The 18099-nt window shown below is 38.1% G+C and overlaps 1 protein-coding gene across 1 annotated transcript; it reads left to right on the top strand.

The window, feature by feature from the left end:
• The first annotated feature begins 1007 nt into the window (after positions 1 to 1007).
• On the top strand, positions 1008 to 16180 carry LOC306875939 (11-beta-hydroxysteroid dehydrogenase type 2-like). The gene is made up of 5 exons (XM_079426765.1): positions 1008 to 1523; positions 10189 to 10401; positions 12462 to 12647; positions 13762 to 13899; positions 14743 to 16180. The coding sequence occupies exons 1-5, from the start codon at positions 1250 to 1252 to the stop codon at positions 15177 to 15179; spliced, it is 1248 nt and encodes a 415-aa protein (XP_079282891.1). The 5' UTR covers positions 1008 to 1249; the 3' UTR covers positions 15180 to 16180.
• The last annotated feature ends 1919 nt before the right edge of the window (positions 16181 to 18099 follow it).

Below are 18099 nucleotides of genomic sequence, written 5' to 3'. Positions count from 1 at the left end.
GATTTAGTTCACAAACAACTGACAGTTTTGACTAAAATATGATTTTCAATGACAATAATTAATCCTAAAATTCGACATTAGTAACTTACTTTTAGCAGCATCAGTTGTGCGCGCGGGTGCATACAAGATCTCCAGTGTTTACTTGTGAGTTCAGTTCACTGGAGACTCGCTCTAAACGCATCCTTTGAATCAGTGTTATCGACTCGAGAACAGATGCAATCGGATCATTCCAATTCGTGAATGAATCGTTTGTTGCGATTTGCGAACCAATTTCACTGAAAAATTGGTTCATTGAAAAGAATATTATAATATTATAATCATTAAAAAGATTATAAGTAGTAACGATATGTTTTATGAAATGTAGTGAAGTAAAAAGTACGATATTATGCTTTGGAATATAGTGAAGTAAAAGTAAAAGTTACTCAAAATAAAACCACTCCAGTAAAGTACAGATACTTGAAAAATTTACTTAAGTACAGTAACAAAGAAGTTTTACTTCGTTACTGACCACCACTGAAAAGACAGATCTAGGCTAAAGATGACATGAGTTCTGTAGAAGCTCATCAATTCAGGATGAAATAACACACCTGATGAGAAAATGAGGTCAATGTACGTAGGTGCCTCACACACACCCCTCTTTCCCCCTTCCTCCCTCTTTCCCTCATTCCTTCTTACCCTTTGATGCTTCTTCTTTTCTTTGTATAAAGGTCAGATTCTTGCTTTTAGGATTTATGGTACTGTTGGTGTGTTTGTTATACAGCTCTTAATGTGTTTGTGTATGTAGTAGCATGACGCAAAGCCCACCACACGTGTGCATGAAGAAACCCACGTACAACATGTGTAGTACAACCAGTCGCAGTGTGTAACTGAGTGTGGGGGGGGGGGTAAGAGAAATTTTGCCAAGCTCTGGCCATTGGGCTTTGATTATTATCATTGGGCCTTGAGCATAGTCCCTCCCCTCTCCTGCAGAGTACACTATATATACACACACGCAGTCAGACGGATCTGTTCACTAGCTCTCCTAGTTGGAATGTGTGAGATCTGTCTGTAGCCTGCCTGAGCTCGAGATTGTAGGGAACCGAGTAGGCACATGGTTGCTCATTTGTAAGTGTCCTCCCACTTGAGAAAGAGACAGTGATAAAGAGAGGAAGAGGGAAAAGAGGGAAAGGTGCCAGAGTCAGTATAAGAGAGACAGAAAGAAAAAGAGAAGAGGCAGGGAGAGAGTTCAAACATTTCCACCTGTAGTACAATGGAAGACTGTGCAGTGTCTTTCTGGATTTACATCGGAGTAATGTTCATCCTTGTTGGTGGAGCGGTGAAGAAGTTTCTGGCATTCCGTATCGTTGCCGTGCCCTCAATGGTGGCATGGCTGGGTGCCACTCTGCTTGTGGAGAGAATGTGTGCCCTGTGCATGCCCGCTGTGCTGGCAAGATTGGTCCTCTGTGTGTCCTGCTGGCTGTACTTTACATGGGCCACCCCCAAACCCTTCCTGCCAGTTGAAGGCAAAGCTGTCTTCATCACAGGTAAGACCAAACAGAAGAAGCAGAACAAAAACATAATTTGGGCATTAAATGAATGGGCATGTTTCATAGTTTAGTGTGCATTTATAATTAGTGCTCTGTGTCTTTTTTTTCTTTCTTTTCATTCGCGGCTGACTCAGAGGATCATTATTTGTTGACCTGAAATGCACGTGAATTGATAAGCAGAGATTGTACAAACAGATGAGAAATGTAGGTCATGCTGGGTGGATTCTGTTGTGCAAAACCGCCGCAATCATTATATTATGATTGCTGTTGTTTTTGTGTCTAGTAATTCAGTAACTTTAAGAGGTTAAAGGAGAATGTGCTCCATCTGCATTGTGACCTACTGAACAACAAATGTGTACACTTCTTGTCAGCACATGCTGTGATTTTGTATGGGAAGTCCCATATTAATTACTCTAAGGATCAGAGTCAATTCTTCTCCCCAAAACTTACTGTGTCTTATGTCTTATGAATATCCTGTACTTCTCTATCTATAGACCATATCAAGCTGAATGTATGATTTTCAGCTCACTATCAGTATTGACCCATATTTTATGGCAATGAGGAAAACACTTGGTATGACTTAAATGATACTGGTCATGTGCCTTTCTATTCAAGCTAATCCAAGTTTGAGTGGTATAGGACATGCCTTCTGATTGACTTGTCAATCTGATGTGTTGTGTGTTAACCTCCGTTGTGTCCTGCCGCTGAACTAGAGAGTACTCTAAGATGATTTGGCTTTTTCTTGGCTGAGCTAATCTGATTCTAAGTTAAATGATCTCATGCAACAAAATTCCAGTGTAAGCCATGAATCAAATCAAAGAGCTGCTGTGTTGTACCTGGTGGTGTACTTAAAACTCATTTACAAATTGCAGCTGTATTTCTCCACTTGCAGCTTTGTAAACTGCTTCTTTATTTTCTCTTTGAGACTTCTGCAGTTACAGTGAGTGTACTTTAGGGATAGTTCACCCAAAAAATAAATAAATAAATAAAATAAAAATCTGTCATAATTTACAGTACTCACTCTCATGTCGTTCCAAAACTGTATGGCATGAGGGTGAGTAAATAATGACAGAATTTTAATTTCTGGGTGACCTTTCCACATTTTGTCCAGTCACCAAGATTTTAAAAAACAGTTTTCCTTTTTTTTCTCAGTGAGGCTTATTAAACATACAAATAATGTTCAAATTCAAATCCTACAAATGCAGAAAGTTTTATGGTTGGGGATAGAGAAATATATTAGCACAATATCAAAACAATAAAAGTCAATGGGAGGTTCTCACTATAGAAAAGCAAACATGTGTTTGTATGTATGAGATCTGCAACCAGCAGCTCTTAAAAAGAATCTCACCAGCACTGTAGAATTGCTAGTTCAGACCTTGAGGAATAAAGGCAATTATGTGTTGATTTATTTGACTAAGCGGTTTTAGAACTCCTGTTTAATCTGGATCATAGGCTCCTTCAGTAGATATGTACTTCATTTGAGCACGTACTTCATCTTTTAGTTCAGTATGATTTCTTGAAGCCCAAACATTTAAACAATTGCTTGATTGCTAATTATTCAGCTTTTTCTGCACGTGAGGCAAACCACAATACTATATGCATGTGTATAATACATCTATCACACTTGTATGCCTGCATACTGTCTCCTGAGCTTTCAGAACGAAAATGTTATAGTTTATTTTCCTTATAACTCTTTATCATCCAAGTGGATGCTGCTCACTGGTGGTGGTTGAGGAGAGACCCCCCACATGATTGTAAAGTGCTTTGGGTGTACAACAATACACAATAAAGCGCTATATAAATGCATCATTCATTCATTTAGGTGGAGTTCCCAAAGTTTTTCTGTTAATTATATTATGTAGTAAAATTGTTAATGTCAGTTAATTTTTGACGTTGTCAAGCTTTTTATTTCCTTAAGCTGCCATGATAAATAAGCCTTCTGTTGGTTCACTTAACAGGGCAAAGGGGTTAAGTTCAGTCGGTTACTCCAAGGCAGTTTATGTCCCTTTGATGGACGTGGGATTCTCAGAAATAACTCATATGGGTTCCTTAAATCCCTAATCAACCCCTTTCATTACTTGTTTTAATACAGGTACACAGAATCAGCGTGAGCTTCTGAGGTTGGCACAGGGCACACTACTTGATTATGTTTTCTTTATTTTCTTGTCTTTGTTTTTGTACTACCAGCTAGCATGTAATGACATGGTATCATACTTGCAAGTAATATTTCTGATGGACATTATGTTTTCTTAAATTACCCTTTTCAGAGCTCTTATGCCAAAAACCAAACGTAAGTGGAAAACCTGTAAACCTCTTACAAAGCCAGCAGAAAGGCACAGTCAGGGCTTGAATTTCTGTAAGGCAGGGGGTTAAGGTTACAGCATTGGCTGACTACACAAGCTAAAGTCGTTAGTTTGGAGAGAGTCAAGCTGTAAAAATGCCTATAGACTACAAGACCAGTACACCTTGTACATGTTAATCACCAGTTTTAGGAATATAACATTAAAGTGTGTTGTTCACTATGCCAGAACTCCCAACATGTAAACTTCTGTAATCCTGACTCCTAATTAATCAGAGGCATCTGTTTCTCAAAGAATGTTTCCTTTCTACATAATGAAGCTGGCTTTCTTTGATAAAAAGGTTTTTGTTATTAAGGATGATTTCCATAAACTGCCAAATAAAGGGAACATTTACGTTCTCTGTACATAAATGTATGTTTTTATAAGAAATTCCTTCTTTTAACTGTGATGATACTCTGTAAATACTGCATAGCTAGCTAAAACTTAAGACTGTGTGTTCACATCTTGTTTTCTCTCAATTTCACATTGCCAGTAAATCATGACAGAACTAAGCTGTGATTAGCACCAGGTTCTAGCAGCATGTAGGTGTGAACTTCTAGTGTTAAATAAACACACGCTCTCATCTCTTCATCTGTCTGCACTAACGTTTGCTTCTTTTGACTATCCTCACTCGAGTTGTGGAGATGTGCAAGAATCAATCAGCCTAATTCGTTCAAAACCCAACATTTCTATGAAAAGTATGACGTCAGTCCGGATCTGTAAATGAGCTATTAAGTACCAATTGACATTAGTCTGTATGTGAGATGAAGGGCAATGGGAAATCTGATCACTTAGCATGAGGCACACTCATTGTGTTTACATGCTGAAGAAAGCAGGCGGAAGCACGATTAATCCCACATCATTCAGAGACCTGAATGTGAGCCACTCAAGTCTTGCATGTGAGCTCACAAGTGAGTGAGGTGAAAGATGTATATGCCTTGGTCCCAAATATTATTTAGATAAATAAATTATTTATTTAAACACTTAAGCTACACTTAGAATGTATAAATGTCATATATTGTTCATAATTTTTTAATTATTTCCTTATATTTGTATATACTGTTACAAAATTGTATTTAAAAATATTATAAATATTAAAATATACTTAGAAATATTGTTTCATTTTAATAATTGTATATTATTACTATTATTAGTAGTAGTAGTAGTAGTGTTATACTGGCTATTCTTTTTTTTTTCTTTTTTTTTTAAGAAGCATTTTACGAAGCTACAAGAATACATTTTGCGCACAAAGGAAACAAAAATAACGACTTTATTCAAGAATTCGTCTCCTCCGCGTCAACCTATGGTGCCATTTTGGAGAGTATCACATACGTAAACAATGTATGCAACGTATGTACGCGGATAGGTTATTCAAAGCGTAAACAACGTATCCACGTATGGTGCTGATGACACAGAACAGCATACGTTTTTTACGCATGTGATATTCTCCAAAATGGAGCTGAATTGTTGAATAAAGTTATTTTTGTTTTCTTTGTGCACAAAAAGTATTCTCGTAGCTGATCCTTGCTGTCTATGGGAGGGTCAGAGAGCTCTCTGAATTCAACAAAAATATCTTCATTTGTGTTCCGAAAATGAACAAAGGTCTTACACGTTTTGGAATGACATGAGGGTGAGTAATTAATGACCAAATTATATTTTTTGGGTGAACTATCCCTTTAAGTGTCCTAAAGTGTCCTGCACATTTTTGGACCACTATACATATGAGTCTGCCTCGTTTCTGTTTCATTGTCTCTCTGTCACCCTCACTGTTTCTTGTAAAGCTCTTTTTTTTTTTGCTGAGGCCAGGGAAGTTCAACATATTGCTTCACTGATCAGCACACAGTGCCAGTACCAACTGTCCTCCAAGCCCTGTGGGCTTCACTGCGATAACGTGTGTGTGTGTGTGTGTGTGTATGTGTGTGGGGGAATTCAGAAGTGGCTCATCAGGGCTCTGGCAGGCCTTTTCCTTACCCAGTGTCCCTGGAGCAACTCCAGAATGCAGGCCAGTTGAGTGTGGGATGAGATATGCTAGACCCGAGATGTCTAATAATACCCATATCAATGTTACATAACAGCACACAGTAAATATTTGCAGGAAAACGTAGGGGAGGGACACCTTTGGCACTCTCGCCATGCCTAGTTGGTCAAGTCAGGTGAAGAGGTTAAACAGATAAGGAAGGTTTAAGTGTAGCATCATGAGGCCAGAGTTCAGAGAGGATTCACTTGGCAAAGATGCACAAGAAGTAGTCAGACCTCAAGCTATACTCCACCACCAAATACTTTTGAATTTATTCCTCAAATTTCACTTAGCAGATTATAAATGCAAACATTCCAAGAGAATTCACATAGATTTTTTTCGTTTACTTGTGCAAATCTAGTACCTTAGTTGGAATGTTGCATCAAAAGCACAGTACAGGCATTTTTCACGGGGATGAATATTCACAGTATGGTGCCGTTTGTCTGAAATTTGGCGCACTGGATACGACTTGCAAAAACATCAGAACTAACCTGGGCAGATAAATCTGAAGAGTGATGATAAAAAGTTAAATAGCCAGGTGCATTTATCTCAACAATGGCATAATTTATTAATAATCACAATCAGTTAAAGTCTGTTGTTCTTGATTACTTTTCTTAGCTACCCTAACAAAGCCCCATCCTTCTGCAGGCTCAACGTGTTTATTGAAAAATACTTTGTGTCTGTTATGGAAAACACACTGAGAAAGCAAGGGCACAGCTAGTGTACTGACAGATATGTGTGTGTCCTCAGAGGACCTAGAGGTAACATTTGCTCTAAAATACAGAGGTGTGATTGTGTTTGTTCTCCCTGTACACTGAGTAACTACTGTTATCATAACTGGTGTATAACTGTTTGCCACGCATTCACAAATTAGAGGTGAAAAATGAGGCCGCTGACCTCTGTACGGTCTATAAAAAAATTCACGCATAACTGTTTTATTATTATCATTTTTGTTTTAGGTTTACAACTTTGACTTCCCAAACTAAAGAGACGCAGAATGGAATAAGTTTAGTTTGGATAGAAACAAAATTCCTAACAATTATTTTTAAAAGAACAAAGATTATAAAAACTGGCACTCACAGAAAACTAAAGCCCAGCGGTTCAATTATGTTGTAGACCTCACATTGAGAGAAATATTCATGTTTGTGTATCTATTCATGTCACTTTTGTTTCCAGAATCTGTAGTGTACTGTCGCTCAATTCCAAGAACAACTTGCACATCAGGGGTAGGAAAAGAACAGAAAGACTGCTGTTACTCTGCTTTGTTTTAGCATTTTTCTGCATGTTGGGGGTAAAGTTCCTGTGGGTTTATACGTTAACTGTACTCACATGACCCTCATAAAGATCGGATGTTACATTTGTTGGGAAGGTTACTTTGGAAATGTAATAGGTTATAGATTACAAATTACCGTACTTAAAATTGAATAAGTAGTGTAATTGTTCAATTACTTTATTAAAGTAATGTAACTGATTACATTTGATTACTTTTCTAAATTTGTAATGTTTTCAGCTGTTAATCATTTTCAAACATGTAAACCAGGGTAAACCTTACAGTAGTACTCAACACTGATTACTGACACACTTTTGAAATCCTTCATCACTTGAAGTAAGATTATATTTCAATTTTAAAGTAGACATTGGATGCAAAATTCCCTTTTACATGGTGTTTGCATATAAATGTATCTTAGCAGTGTGTGGACACAACCACAATGATAAAAATCCAGTCACTCCTTTTATTAATCCCCCAAAATCCTAAACAGTCTCAATTATCAAGCAGTTTTGATTTTCTGAGCAGTATGATGTCATATTGCTCAGGCCCCACCCTCAACTGCTGAAGTACTGTCCAATATTAGCATATGTTCACCCTCAGCCAGTTGTATGAAGTCCATAATTTTCTCCACGTTCCAGCATCTGTAGCGACAATGTCTTGTAAGCAATGCAGGTGTTTTGTAGTTTTGTGATGTAGAAGATCATAAGAATCTTACTTTTCTCCCGATATCAGAGCCACTGAAGACGATGTGCATTAGTTTTGTTTTTAATGGTAATGCGCCACCAAATACACCTAAATTTGTTTAAATCTGTGCAAATAATTTTACTCCAACCTGCTCTCTGAACGAGGGACAATTAAAGGCAGGTTTTGTTAAAAAGTTAAAACTCAAGGATAGATCAGTACCCATTGTATATGATCCAGCTGCACCTCCAGAAGAAGTAAAGATCATTGCACCTTGAGTCCGAAATTTTCGAATGCGGTTTTTCGTATTCGTAATCCTAAAAATTTGTCACACCCAGAAACCTTGCACACTGAGTCCAATGCGTATTAATTAATCCGTTGCGAAACTAGCCTACTAAATGGGGTCTGAGGATGATTTTGTTGTCCTCTCGCTTCTTAAAAAGAGAAAAAGAAAGGAAATATTGGGTCCATCCAATCCTAAAATATAGAGAGGACGGAGAGTTCCCCCTCCTTATTAAGGAGCAGCGGGATTATCACAAGCGATTCAAAGTTTACTTCAGGATGTCAGTGGCTCAGTTTGACGCTTTGCTAGCGATACTAGGGCCGCATATTAAAAAGAAAACCACCAATTTCTGTTAACTCGGTGTGCAAGGATCTATATGAATTTGGCAATCCCATTCTGGATTTTGCCGTTCGCTTACTGTGGCTCTGAACTGTCAAAGCACCTCTCAAAATTCTTGTTACGGATGTGAAAAACAGAATAAATCACACCCGATCCAAATTTTTTTATGACGGATGAAAATTTCGGAGGCAGTGTGTTAACGTTATTGACATAACGTAAGGCCGTTATTGACATAACGTATTTATTTTTCAACGTGCAAACATTTCGGATGAAAATTTCGGACTCAATGTGCAATGACCTTAAGTCTGACACTTTATATTTTTATGATTATTTGTAAATCGCCTTTGCTCTTCCACGGAAGAGAGGGGCGGATGAGCAGAGCTCATTATCATTTAAAGGGACATGCCCCAAAATGAGTCGCTGTGAACAGAGCAAAGTAAAAAGGGTGTTGTTTTACACGACCACTGAGGAATTTTAACCAAAGTATGTTGCAGACCATTCATAAAGACCCTAAAGAATCATACCAACTTGTTGAAGATCAATGTCCCCTTTGAAGCACCACAAAATCAGATTTACTTTGAGATCATTATGAGATTAAATACATATTTAAAATCATAACAAGAAATATTTTATTAGCTATGATATTGTTTTTTTAATCAAATCTTTGCATAGCTATGACAGGAAACACTGGAATCTAACAATGCCTTGGGAAAAAACAGTTAATCTTCAAAAAATAAAGCATAACAATAGCTATAATACAGAAACCCATAAAGGAAATAAAAGAGTTATCGAATAAGCATGTTCTAAACTCCTGAAACATTGGTGTTTCATATTTTAGAGCAGTCACTGCAATTTACGAAAGAAATCAATTAAATCTGTATGTGGGAGTGTGTGTGAAAAAAATCAGATGTAACCCCCTTTGTAATCCTTAACATTTTCATAAGTAACTGTAATTTAATTACAATTTTTTTCTCAGTAACTGTAACTGATTACAATTACTTTTATTTTGTAATTAAATTACGTAATTCCGTTACATGTAACTAGCTACTCCCCAACACTGAGGAGTGTTGTGTTGTTCCCTGCCACCATTTCTGTAAATGTGTGTGTGTGTGTGTGTGTGTGTGTGTGTGTGTGTGTGTGTGTGTGTGTCAGATATCAGAATTATGTGCATGCATTTGTAACCATGGCTGCATTTGTTTTTAACACACTGAGTCCTGATTTGCATTTTTAACATTTTAGTAATACAGCTCCTAAACCACAGGGTTCCCTGGGACGGTAAGAACATTGTCCTCAAATCGAAGGACACTAACACCAATATCTCATTCAGGTGTGTAATCTAGTAAAGAGATAAGAGAGTTGTGTTTCAGAGATTGATGCATCATACTATCATGTAACTTGATGTGGTGAAGACTTTATATAATTGTGCTTTTGGTTCCTGTTGTGCTGCTCTGGTTTTGCTAAACTTTATAGGCGTTCAGAGGTCATAGCAGTGAGATTGCAATACGTTTTACCAATGTTGATGATGCTTCCTCCAAGTTTTCAATCCTGTTCCATAAAAGAAAGTCCTAAAACTGGCTTAAGTGTTTAAAAACGTATCCAAAACAGCCATTAGGGTCATGATAATATTGCTGTGTTGTTGCATAAGATGCCATTTAAGTGTAATTACTGTGTAAATGTTTTGATTGTAATATGTTGGCATAACATTCTCGTGTTTCCCTCAACTGTCTCTGTAGGTTGTGATTCAGGGTTTGGGAACGCTACAGCAAAGCAGTTAGATGCCATGGGGTTTGATGTGTTCGCGACCGTATTGAACCTGGACGGAGAGGGAGCCAAGCACTTACGCAGAGTCTGTTCATCACACCTTACCCTCCTGCAGGTAGACATCACCCAGCCTCAGCAGGTACAGCAAGCCCTGCTCGACACCAAGGCCAAACTTGGCATGAGAGGTGAGGATTTACTTTTGAGCTATGCCAGAAATACACACACACACAATCACATTCCAACATGCTTGAACACAATGAACCTAAAATACCCCTGTATGAATGTTTGTATATTCTGAGAACTGCCAGCAACTTTTGGTTATCCTGAATAAACTTTAACTAGCTTGTGGTTTCTGTCGAACCACGTCTTGAAACCATGCTATCAACAAAGCACCCTATTGAATTACCTTTAAAGTAGGTCAAATAAATCAATTCATTTGTGCTCCATAGGCATTTTTTGGCAGTGCTGTTTATTTTACAAGAGATTGAGCGTAGTCGCGTATATATGTTTTTTGTGTTTGAGATTTTTGTTGTTGTTGTTGTTTGTTTGTACGTGACCAACGTGGATGTTTAATCTCAGAGAAAGTGTTGGGAAGAGTTGGGGATGGGGTGGAAGGGTGGTGTATAATTTGGCAGTACATCAAGGGGCTGTTTTATTTTCAAACATACACACTACAGCGCCAGGTGGCTCATGGACCAATCAGAAAAAAACTTTTTCCACGCTGCCTTTTTCAAAGCTCAACGTCACCAGTTCAGTATTTCATTCTTTATCCTCCTCGATTTAGATGCTAAGCTTAGCAAAAAACTGAGGACATATGTGAATGCTCATATCTCAGAGAGTTTGTATAGATTTATTTTTTTCCCCTATACACTCTCCAAAAGAAGGTTTTCATAGCCATGCCATAAAAGAACCATTTTGGGCTCCCCAAAGACCCTTTCAGTGAACACTCAGTTTTCAGTAAAGGGGCTATGTGTAGGTTTTTACTTTAAAAAAACCTTTAAGATAGAGTTTTCATTTGTCCATTTATGAGCCAACCATAATGTAATAGGAAGAATGACACCTTGACTGTCCACCACGGTTGCCTCTATCAGCCTGTAGGCTCAGTTGTGTCTGGAGGAGTCGGGTCCGAATTGGCGCGAAAATTCACAAAATGTGACGTCATGCGCGTTCTCGTCTACAGCGGCAATCGCTAGCGGTAGTGTTTGAAATGGACTCTGCAGACGGAAAGAAGCGACCAGCCTCCAGCACAACCCAGACACCCACGGAAACTCCTCGTAAGCTTAAAAAAAAAAAAAGCCTTATCTATTGCGCACCGAGAACGAGCATGAGACTGGCTGCAGTTCCTCTAACGGCCACTGGTGTCAGTAACTGTTAGAAATTTCAGAACTTACGCAGTGCTCTTTTAAAGACAGTAAACTATGTTTTTTTCTTGTGTGAAGAACCTTTTTTTCTTTACAACTAAACATTTGTTCAGTGGAACAGTTCCATGGATGTTAAAGGTTCTTCATGGAACCATAAATAAATTCCCCCCCAAAAAAAATATTTTTAACTCAATCTCTATGTGCAGAAGCTATGTTTTTAACATATTATTTCAGGCCGTTGTTGTTCTTTCCTCTCCCTGTTTCATTTCTTTCTCAGTTGAGGCATAGGTTTACTTTTTCTGCTAATAATGTCCCTAATCTATTGACCAAACAAAAGTTGAGGCCTTGGGTGAAGAACATCATTCTTATTTAACCAGGTAATAAATTCAGGCAGAGTTTTAGCGAAACTAGAGAGATATAAATCACATGCTTTCTTCACAAACAGTTCTGTGCAATATCAGCAGATAAAACTCTCTTTACTAAGCCACTCCATATCTCTGTGATTCTCCAGATGGTCTTGGTCAATCCATTAGACAGGATTGAAAATGTGCAGCAAAGTTTATGTGCTGTATTCGGAACAATATGTTCTCATGACAATAAACACATACATTAGGTGTCACAAGTTCCACCAGTGCAGAGCTTTTTAAAAATGTGATGACCATCACAATCATTGATTTTTGCAGTGTTGCTTCAGTAACTGTCACTTTAGAGCAGTGGCTCTAAACCAGCAAACATCCAAGTTGTTGTTTAGAAAATTAACTGTGGTTCATTAATTTAATATTTCTGTGCTCCCAGTTTCTGTTAAAAGAAGCATCTTTGTCGCAATTACAGCATAAAATCTAAAGCAACCTATATTATACATGTGCATGTTTTCTTTCCTCTAGATTTGTGGGGGCTTGTTAATAACGCTGGATGTTGTGTGAACATTGGGGATGCCGAGCTCTCGCTGATGTCCAACTACAGAGGATGCATGGAGATTAACTTCTTTGGAACACTTACCGTCACCAGGACCTTCCTGCCACTTCTCAGACAGGCTAAAGGTCGGATTGTGACAATCTCCAGCCCTTCAGGTACTGTGCACGTACACACGTACGTACACGTGAGCACTAACCATCCAGCTAGTCCACTTATACAGATATTATCTATCTGAGCCACTCTACACAGACTTCACCACTAATAAAAGAGAAAGAAAGAAAGCGTCAGTTAAAACTGTATGAAGACACTTTTATGAGTGTTTCCAGGTTCTTGTTTCAGTGCTAAATCTAATTAAAAGTCTCTTTCTCTCTCTCTCTGCCATCCACATAAAGCTGCCAGCGCTTATAAATGGAGCTCTGTCCGTCAGATGTTTATTTTACGCCTTCCATCTGGCTTCACCACACCTAACCAAACACTACTGGGAGTCCAAACTGTAATCCACCTGTTTTCCTTTCTTCTCAAGTGTCCACTAACAATTTAGACTGAGGCTCATGCTGGAATTCAGTCAGTAGGGGAAATCGGTGTACTTTTAGCTTTGCCTGGCTCCCCTGATTTTATCTCCATTTGTTTACTGCCTTTGTGCCAAAACAGTGTGATACTATGAGTAACAGCCTGGCGCAGGACGCCAATGAGTTTGCCGTAAACACTGGCGCACAGCCCTTTTAAATAAAGATGTCTCCATCAGTGCAGTCTCCCTGTAGAAGAAAACAAAATGTTTCAGCTGTCATGAGCAGCAGATGCTACTGTCACAATACAGATGAGCAGTCATTCTCGCAGAGGGCTTACAGGAGGCCTGTTGTCTTAAAACATCATCCCAGTGATTTGAACACAAGCCCTTTTATTCTGCAAAGCCTCGAGGCAAAACTGCACAGTTTATAAAGTCTCAATCTGCAGTTAACCTCCACAGGGCTGTTTGGTTTTCCCCGTTAAACTGATGATTGTCCTGGATACAGTCCAGATCTTTATTCTTCAATGACTGACACTCCTCCCTCTGTCAAAAACATCACAGTTTTACTTCTGGAATGTGTCCCATAAAGCTCATCACTGTGTCATTACCGGTTCTCAGGCAACGTGACAGATTTGAAACAGTAATGTGGTAGCTCTTCTGACGTAGTTTTTTACAGTCTTTATCGTATCAGCCAGCTCATTAAAAAGTTCAAGAATGTGCAGTGCTGTAAATCGTGATTAAGATATCTCTATGTTCTGCAGGTGAGAATCCCTTCCCTTGTTTGGCGTCGTACGGGGCTTCAAAAGCTGCTCTGAATCTTTTTACCAACACACTTCGTCATGAGCTGGAGCCATGGGGTGTCAAAGTCTCCACCATCCTACCCTCTGCATTTAAGACAGGTGATTAACATTTTAACAATTTGAAACCAAGTTACATATACCAAAATATTGTATACTTCTAGTTTGATGATTCACTTATCTGTATACTGCTGTTCTCTGTAGTCTTGTCAAGGGGTTGTAATTTGATGAAATTTAGACTTTCCATTATCATAAAAAGCACAATGTTTAAGGACACTTATATGGACAATTTGGTGTATAAACTGCAGATGACCGTTTTTAACATCTAGTTCAATGAACTCGTTTATAGATTGTATTTTATAACATATTGCAAATTAAAGTACAGGCAAGAAGTGAACCATTTAATTCTTCCTCTTCTACACTACACTATTAAAAATATGGGGGGGGTATTTATAATTATATATTCTTTATAATTATATATGTGTTCTTGTAGTTATTTAGGTATTTAATATTGTCAGATGAAGAAAAACAAGTAAAATATACTTGAAGTTGTAATGTTATTATCGGACGATTAAAAAAGCACATAAGCTATACAAGCAAATTAAACAAAGACATCACTGCTGTGTCCTAGTAAAAGGGCCCATCAGAAATTCTTTTACATCTTGAGAGAAAATTGCCACGTCAGTTGAGTTCTCATTTAAGTTGTTTATTTACATCTGAGCCTCAGGGATCCGTCAGGTTTTGAGCTGACATTTGAGTCCTTCTTTACACACCGACTGAACAGATAGTCCGGCCAAATGCAGGTCTGGAATTACAATATAAATAATTGAATAAAGTGTCCCCAGACCTCTATTTATGTCTCCAATCTGTCTTGGATTTCCCCATGTCCCCCACATTCATTGTTTCATGTTGCCTCACGCTTTCTGCCATTTCCTTGTCTTGCAGGGCTGAGCAGTAACACAGAGTACTGGGAAAAACAGTACAAGAACCTGATCCAGAACTTGCCTCCAAGCCTTCTAGAAGAATATGGGGAAGAATACCTGCTGGAGACCAAGGAACAGTTCCAGAGTTACGCAAAAACAGCAAATGAGGATCTGAGCCCTGTCATCAACACCATTGTAGACGCACTCCTCTCTCCTCAACCGCAGGTGCGATACTTCGCCGGGCCGGGTTTAATGCTCATGTACTTCATCTGCAACTACTTGCCTTTGAGCGTCAGTGACAGGTTCCTCCAGAAACTCTTTTTAGAGAAGAAAGTGATGCCCCGTGCCCTTAGGAAACAACAAGGCCTGAGCCTCAACGACAATAACAACAGCATGAAGGAGAACATAAATAACAGTAACAACAACAACAACAACAGCTTCACAAAGATTACTGATTAGTTCTGGTAAAGAGTGTAAAAACATAATTTAGCACCACTAATGTGATCTGCTTATAGAGATATGTTTCCATTATGTATACTTTACTTTTCTCTTGTCTTCATTTTGTTGTATATATTGTGTAATATGTTGAGGGGATCACTGAATTGCACCAAATCATCTATGGTAAACCCAGTGCTTAAAAGGCAGTTGACACTCTTGAACATCATGAAGATAATAATAAAAAAGAGGTCATGCCCACAGGCCATATTTATAATGAATGCAAGTTCTCAGGTGAGGCAAAATCCAAACAGATAACATAGGATTTATGTATTTCTCAGAAGGCATAAATTCTGGGCGTTCACCATGGAGACACCTTAATTGAGTTTGGTGTGAAATTTCAATTTCACTAAGCATTGGATGATCATTGACAGCCAAATATCTGAAGATGTGTTCCGATACGGCACTGAGAAGCTGATTATAATGTTACTATGATCAAACCAGGGTCAAATGTGGTCAGAGTGCAACATCAAGTAAATACTGTGTTTTGTATTTTTTTGTTCTTTAAGTGACCAATGGGCTGAAGTGGTTCCTAAAGTCAGAAGTCCTTTTTTAAATGTATTTTACTCCATAGTTTTTCATTTGTTTATTTTTTCCACGTCACATTTTTTTTGGCATAATTATGCCATTTTGTTCTTAAATAAATCACTTAAACTGTGAATTTTATACAAATATGGAAAACAGAAAAAAAAAATCAATTGTTCACTTGATCATTCTTAGAGTATATTAAAGTTGACTTTTAAATAATCGATCTGTGTGTTTTTGTATTTCCTGTCAGAGAACATGAACAATGACTCCCATTAGCTGGTCAAAGCTCTTTATGAAAGCTAAATGACCTTCTCTAATCACTGTACTGAAACCCAGCCACCCACTATATGTGTTAATTAGTCATTTTATGTAGCTATGCTAATAGCAAATTTCAGTTTGTGTAATGAAGCCAGAGTCTTACAAGTTAGATTTAGCAGAACAAAATTAAGAAAAATGTAAAAAAAAAAAAAAAATGTTATAAATGTTTTTTTTAAAAAAGATATATCTATACCATTGCAATACAGTTTTTTCTGTAGAAATTTTCCAAAATGTACATTTTAATTTATTTAATATATTAACTATATAAAATCATTTTAATATTTTATTTCAATAACATAATTAGAACTATAATAGGCTTTTTACACTGCGCTTAACCCCGGGTTATCGTCGTTCTAAACACCGCTTTTAACCCTGGGTAAAGACACGTTTCACACCGGCAATTTGAAAGCGGTGTTAGCACCGCATTTTACCCGGGGTTATGAAACCCTGCTCCGGAGCAGGGTTAGCACCGCATTTGTGGTGTTAACCCCGCATTGCGGCGCTAAGTTTGTTCAGTGTGAAACGGAGCGGTGTTTGCTTGTTGCTGCTGGACGCTTGGCAACAGACAGCCAATCAGAAAATGAGCAGCGAAGCTTGTGTCACGTCAAGCGAGCATCGTGTAGCTCGCGTTCCCGTGGCTTCTGCCGTTGCTAAGCAACCATGACCCGCGCTCTTCATGAAGACGCATAAGTTTCAGCAAAGGATAAATGGATTTCCAGCACTAAATCGTTGTTCGTCCAATCAGTGACAGTGACACCGCAAATATGCAAATAAGAACGTTAACCCGGGGTTTAGGAATGTACAGTGTGAAACGACTGTTAATGAATACCCAGGGTTAACAGTTAACCCCAGGTATAGTATGAGCAGTGTGAAACGTGATTACAGATAACCCAGGATTCCACTTATCGGGGGTTTAGGATGACCCAGGGTTAACTATTTCAAGTGTGAAAAGCCCTTAAGACTTTTTAAAAAGAAAATTAATACTACTCAGCAAAGGTACATTAAATCGATCAAAACCCACAGTAAAAACATTCAGGGAAGATTATTATTTCTGTTATTTTGAACTTTGTATTCATTCAAGAATCCTGAAAAAAAAAATGATTTCCACAAATATGAAGCAGCACAACTGTGTTTAACATTGATAGTAATAAGAAATATTTCTTGAACACAAAATCAACATGATTTCTGAAGGATCATGTGACACTGAAGACTTTAGTAATGCCATTTGGGGGAATGTGACCTTACAGCCCTTTGTCAGGGTTCATATTTTCGAAACCGTAAAGTAACATGCATAAGGCCTGTTATAAAATAATTTCGATATCTCCTGGGATAGTAATAAACAACAAAGAGGAGGGAAGGGTGGAAATGGGATAACAGCCACTCTGACTGACCATGTTATTAATCACAGTCTCTACTTGAGAGAGTCTGGACACTGAACAGAGGATTCAGCCGAATGTAAGCAGATCTACAATGGCTTCAGTCTCAATCTTTGAGACCTTGCACAGACAGTGTCCCCCACAACCTAGACCATTTTCTACACACATTTCAATACAATTAATTTCAACGTTTTTTGACCAGAGTTCTGCTCAGTTCCTGGTAAAAGTTATACCAAGAACTAAGTCTGCTCAAATTTCATGGAATCAGGACATTCATAGAGCAGGGGAACTGGCTCAAAACACCCACAGTTGAGAAGCTTAGCCTTTGGAGCAAGCTCAGAATCCTGGGAGATTAACTGGTAATCATGTTTATCTCATTAACTGCATTTATTGTTTTTGGTAAGGCCTTTCTTTGATAGCTGAAACATAATAAGGAATAAATGGGACACATTGTCACATACCACATCACACTGGGTCCTGTGATCAACAAAGCAGTGCTTGGTTCATAATTGATGAGAACTTTATTCCTAAACAAAGCAAATGGTCCTTGGAAGTAAACACTGTAAACATGAGTGTCACTTGTGTAATAAACAGAGAAAAGTACGTTCAGCTTCGCTCCCAGCTGCAGCAATTTCAGAAAAGCATTAATCATTAAAAAAAAA

This window comes from Barbus barbus (assembly GCF_936440315.1).
Source record: "Barbus barbus genome assembly, chromosome: 1".
In the NCBI taxonomy this organism is placed as follows: domain Eukaryota; kingdom Metazoa; phylum Chordata; class Actinopteri; order Cypriniformes; family Cyprinidae; genus Barbus; species Barbus barbus.
The sequence above is the reverse complement of the archived record's forward strand: the minus strand, read 5'-3'. Positions and strand labels throughout refer to the sequence as shown.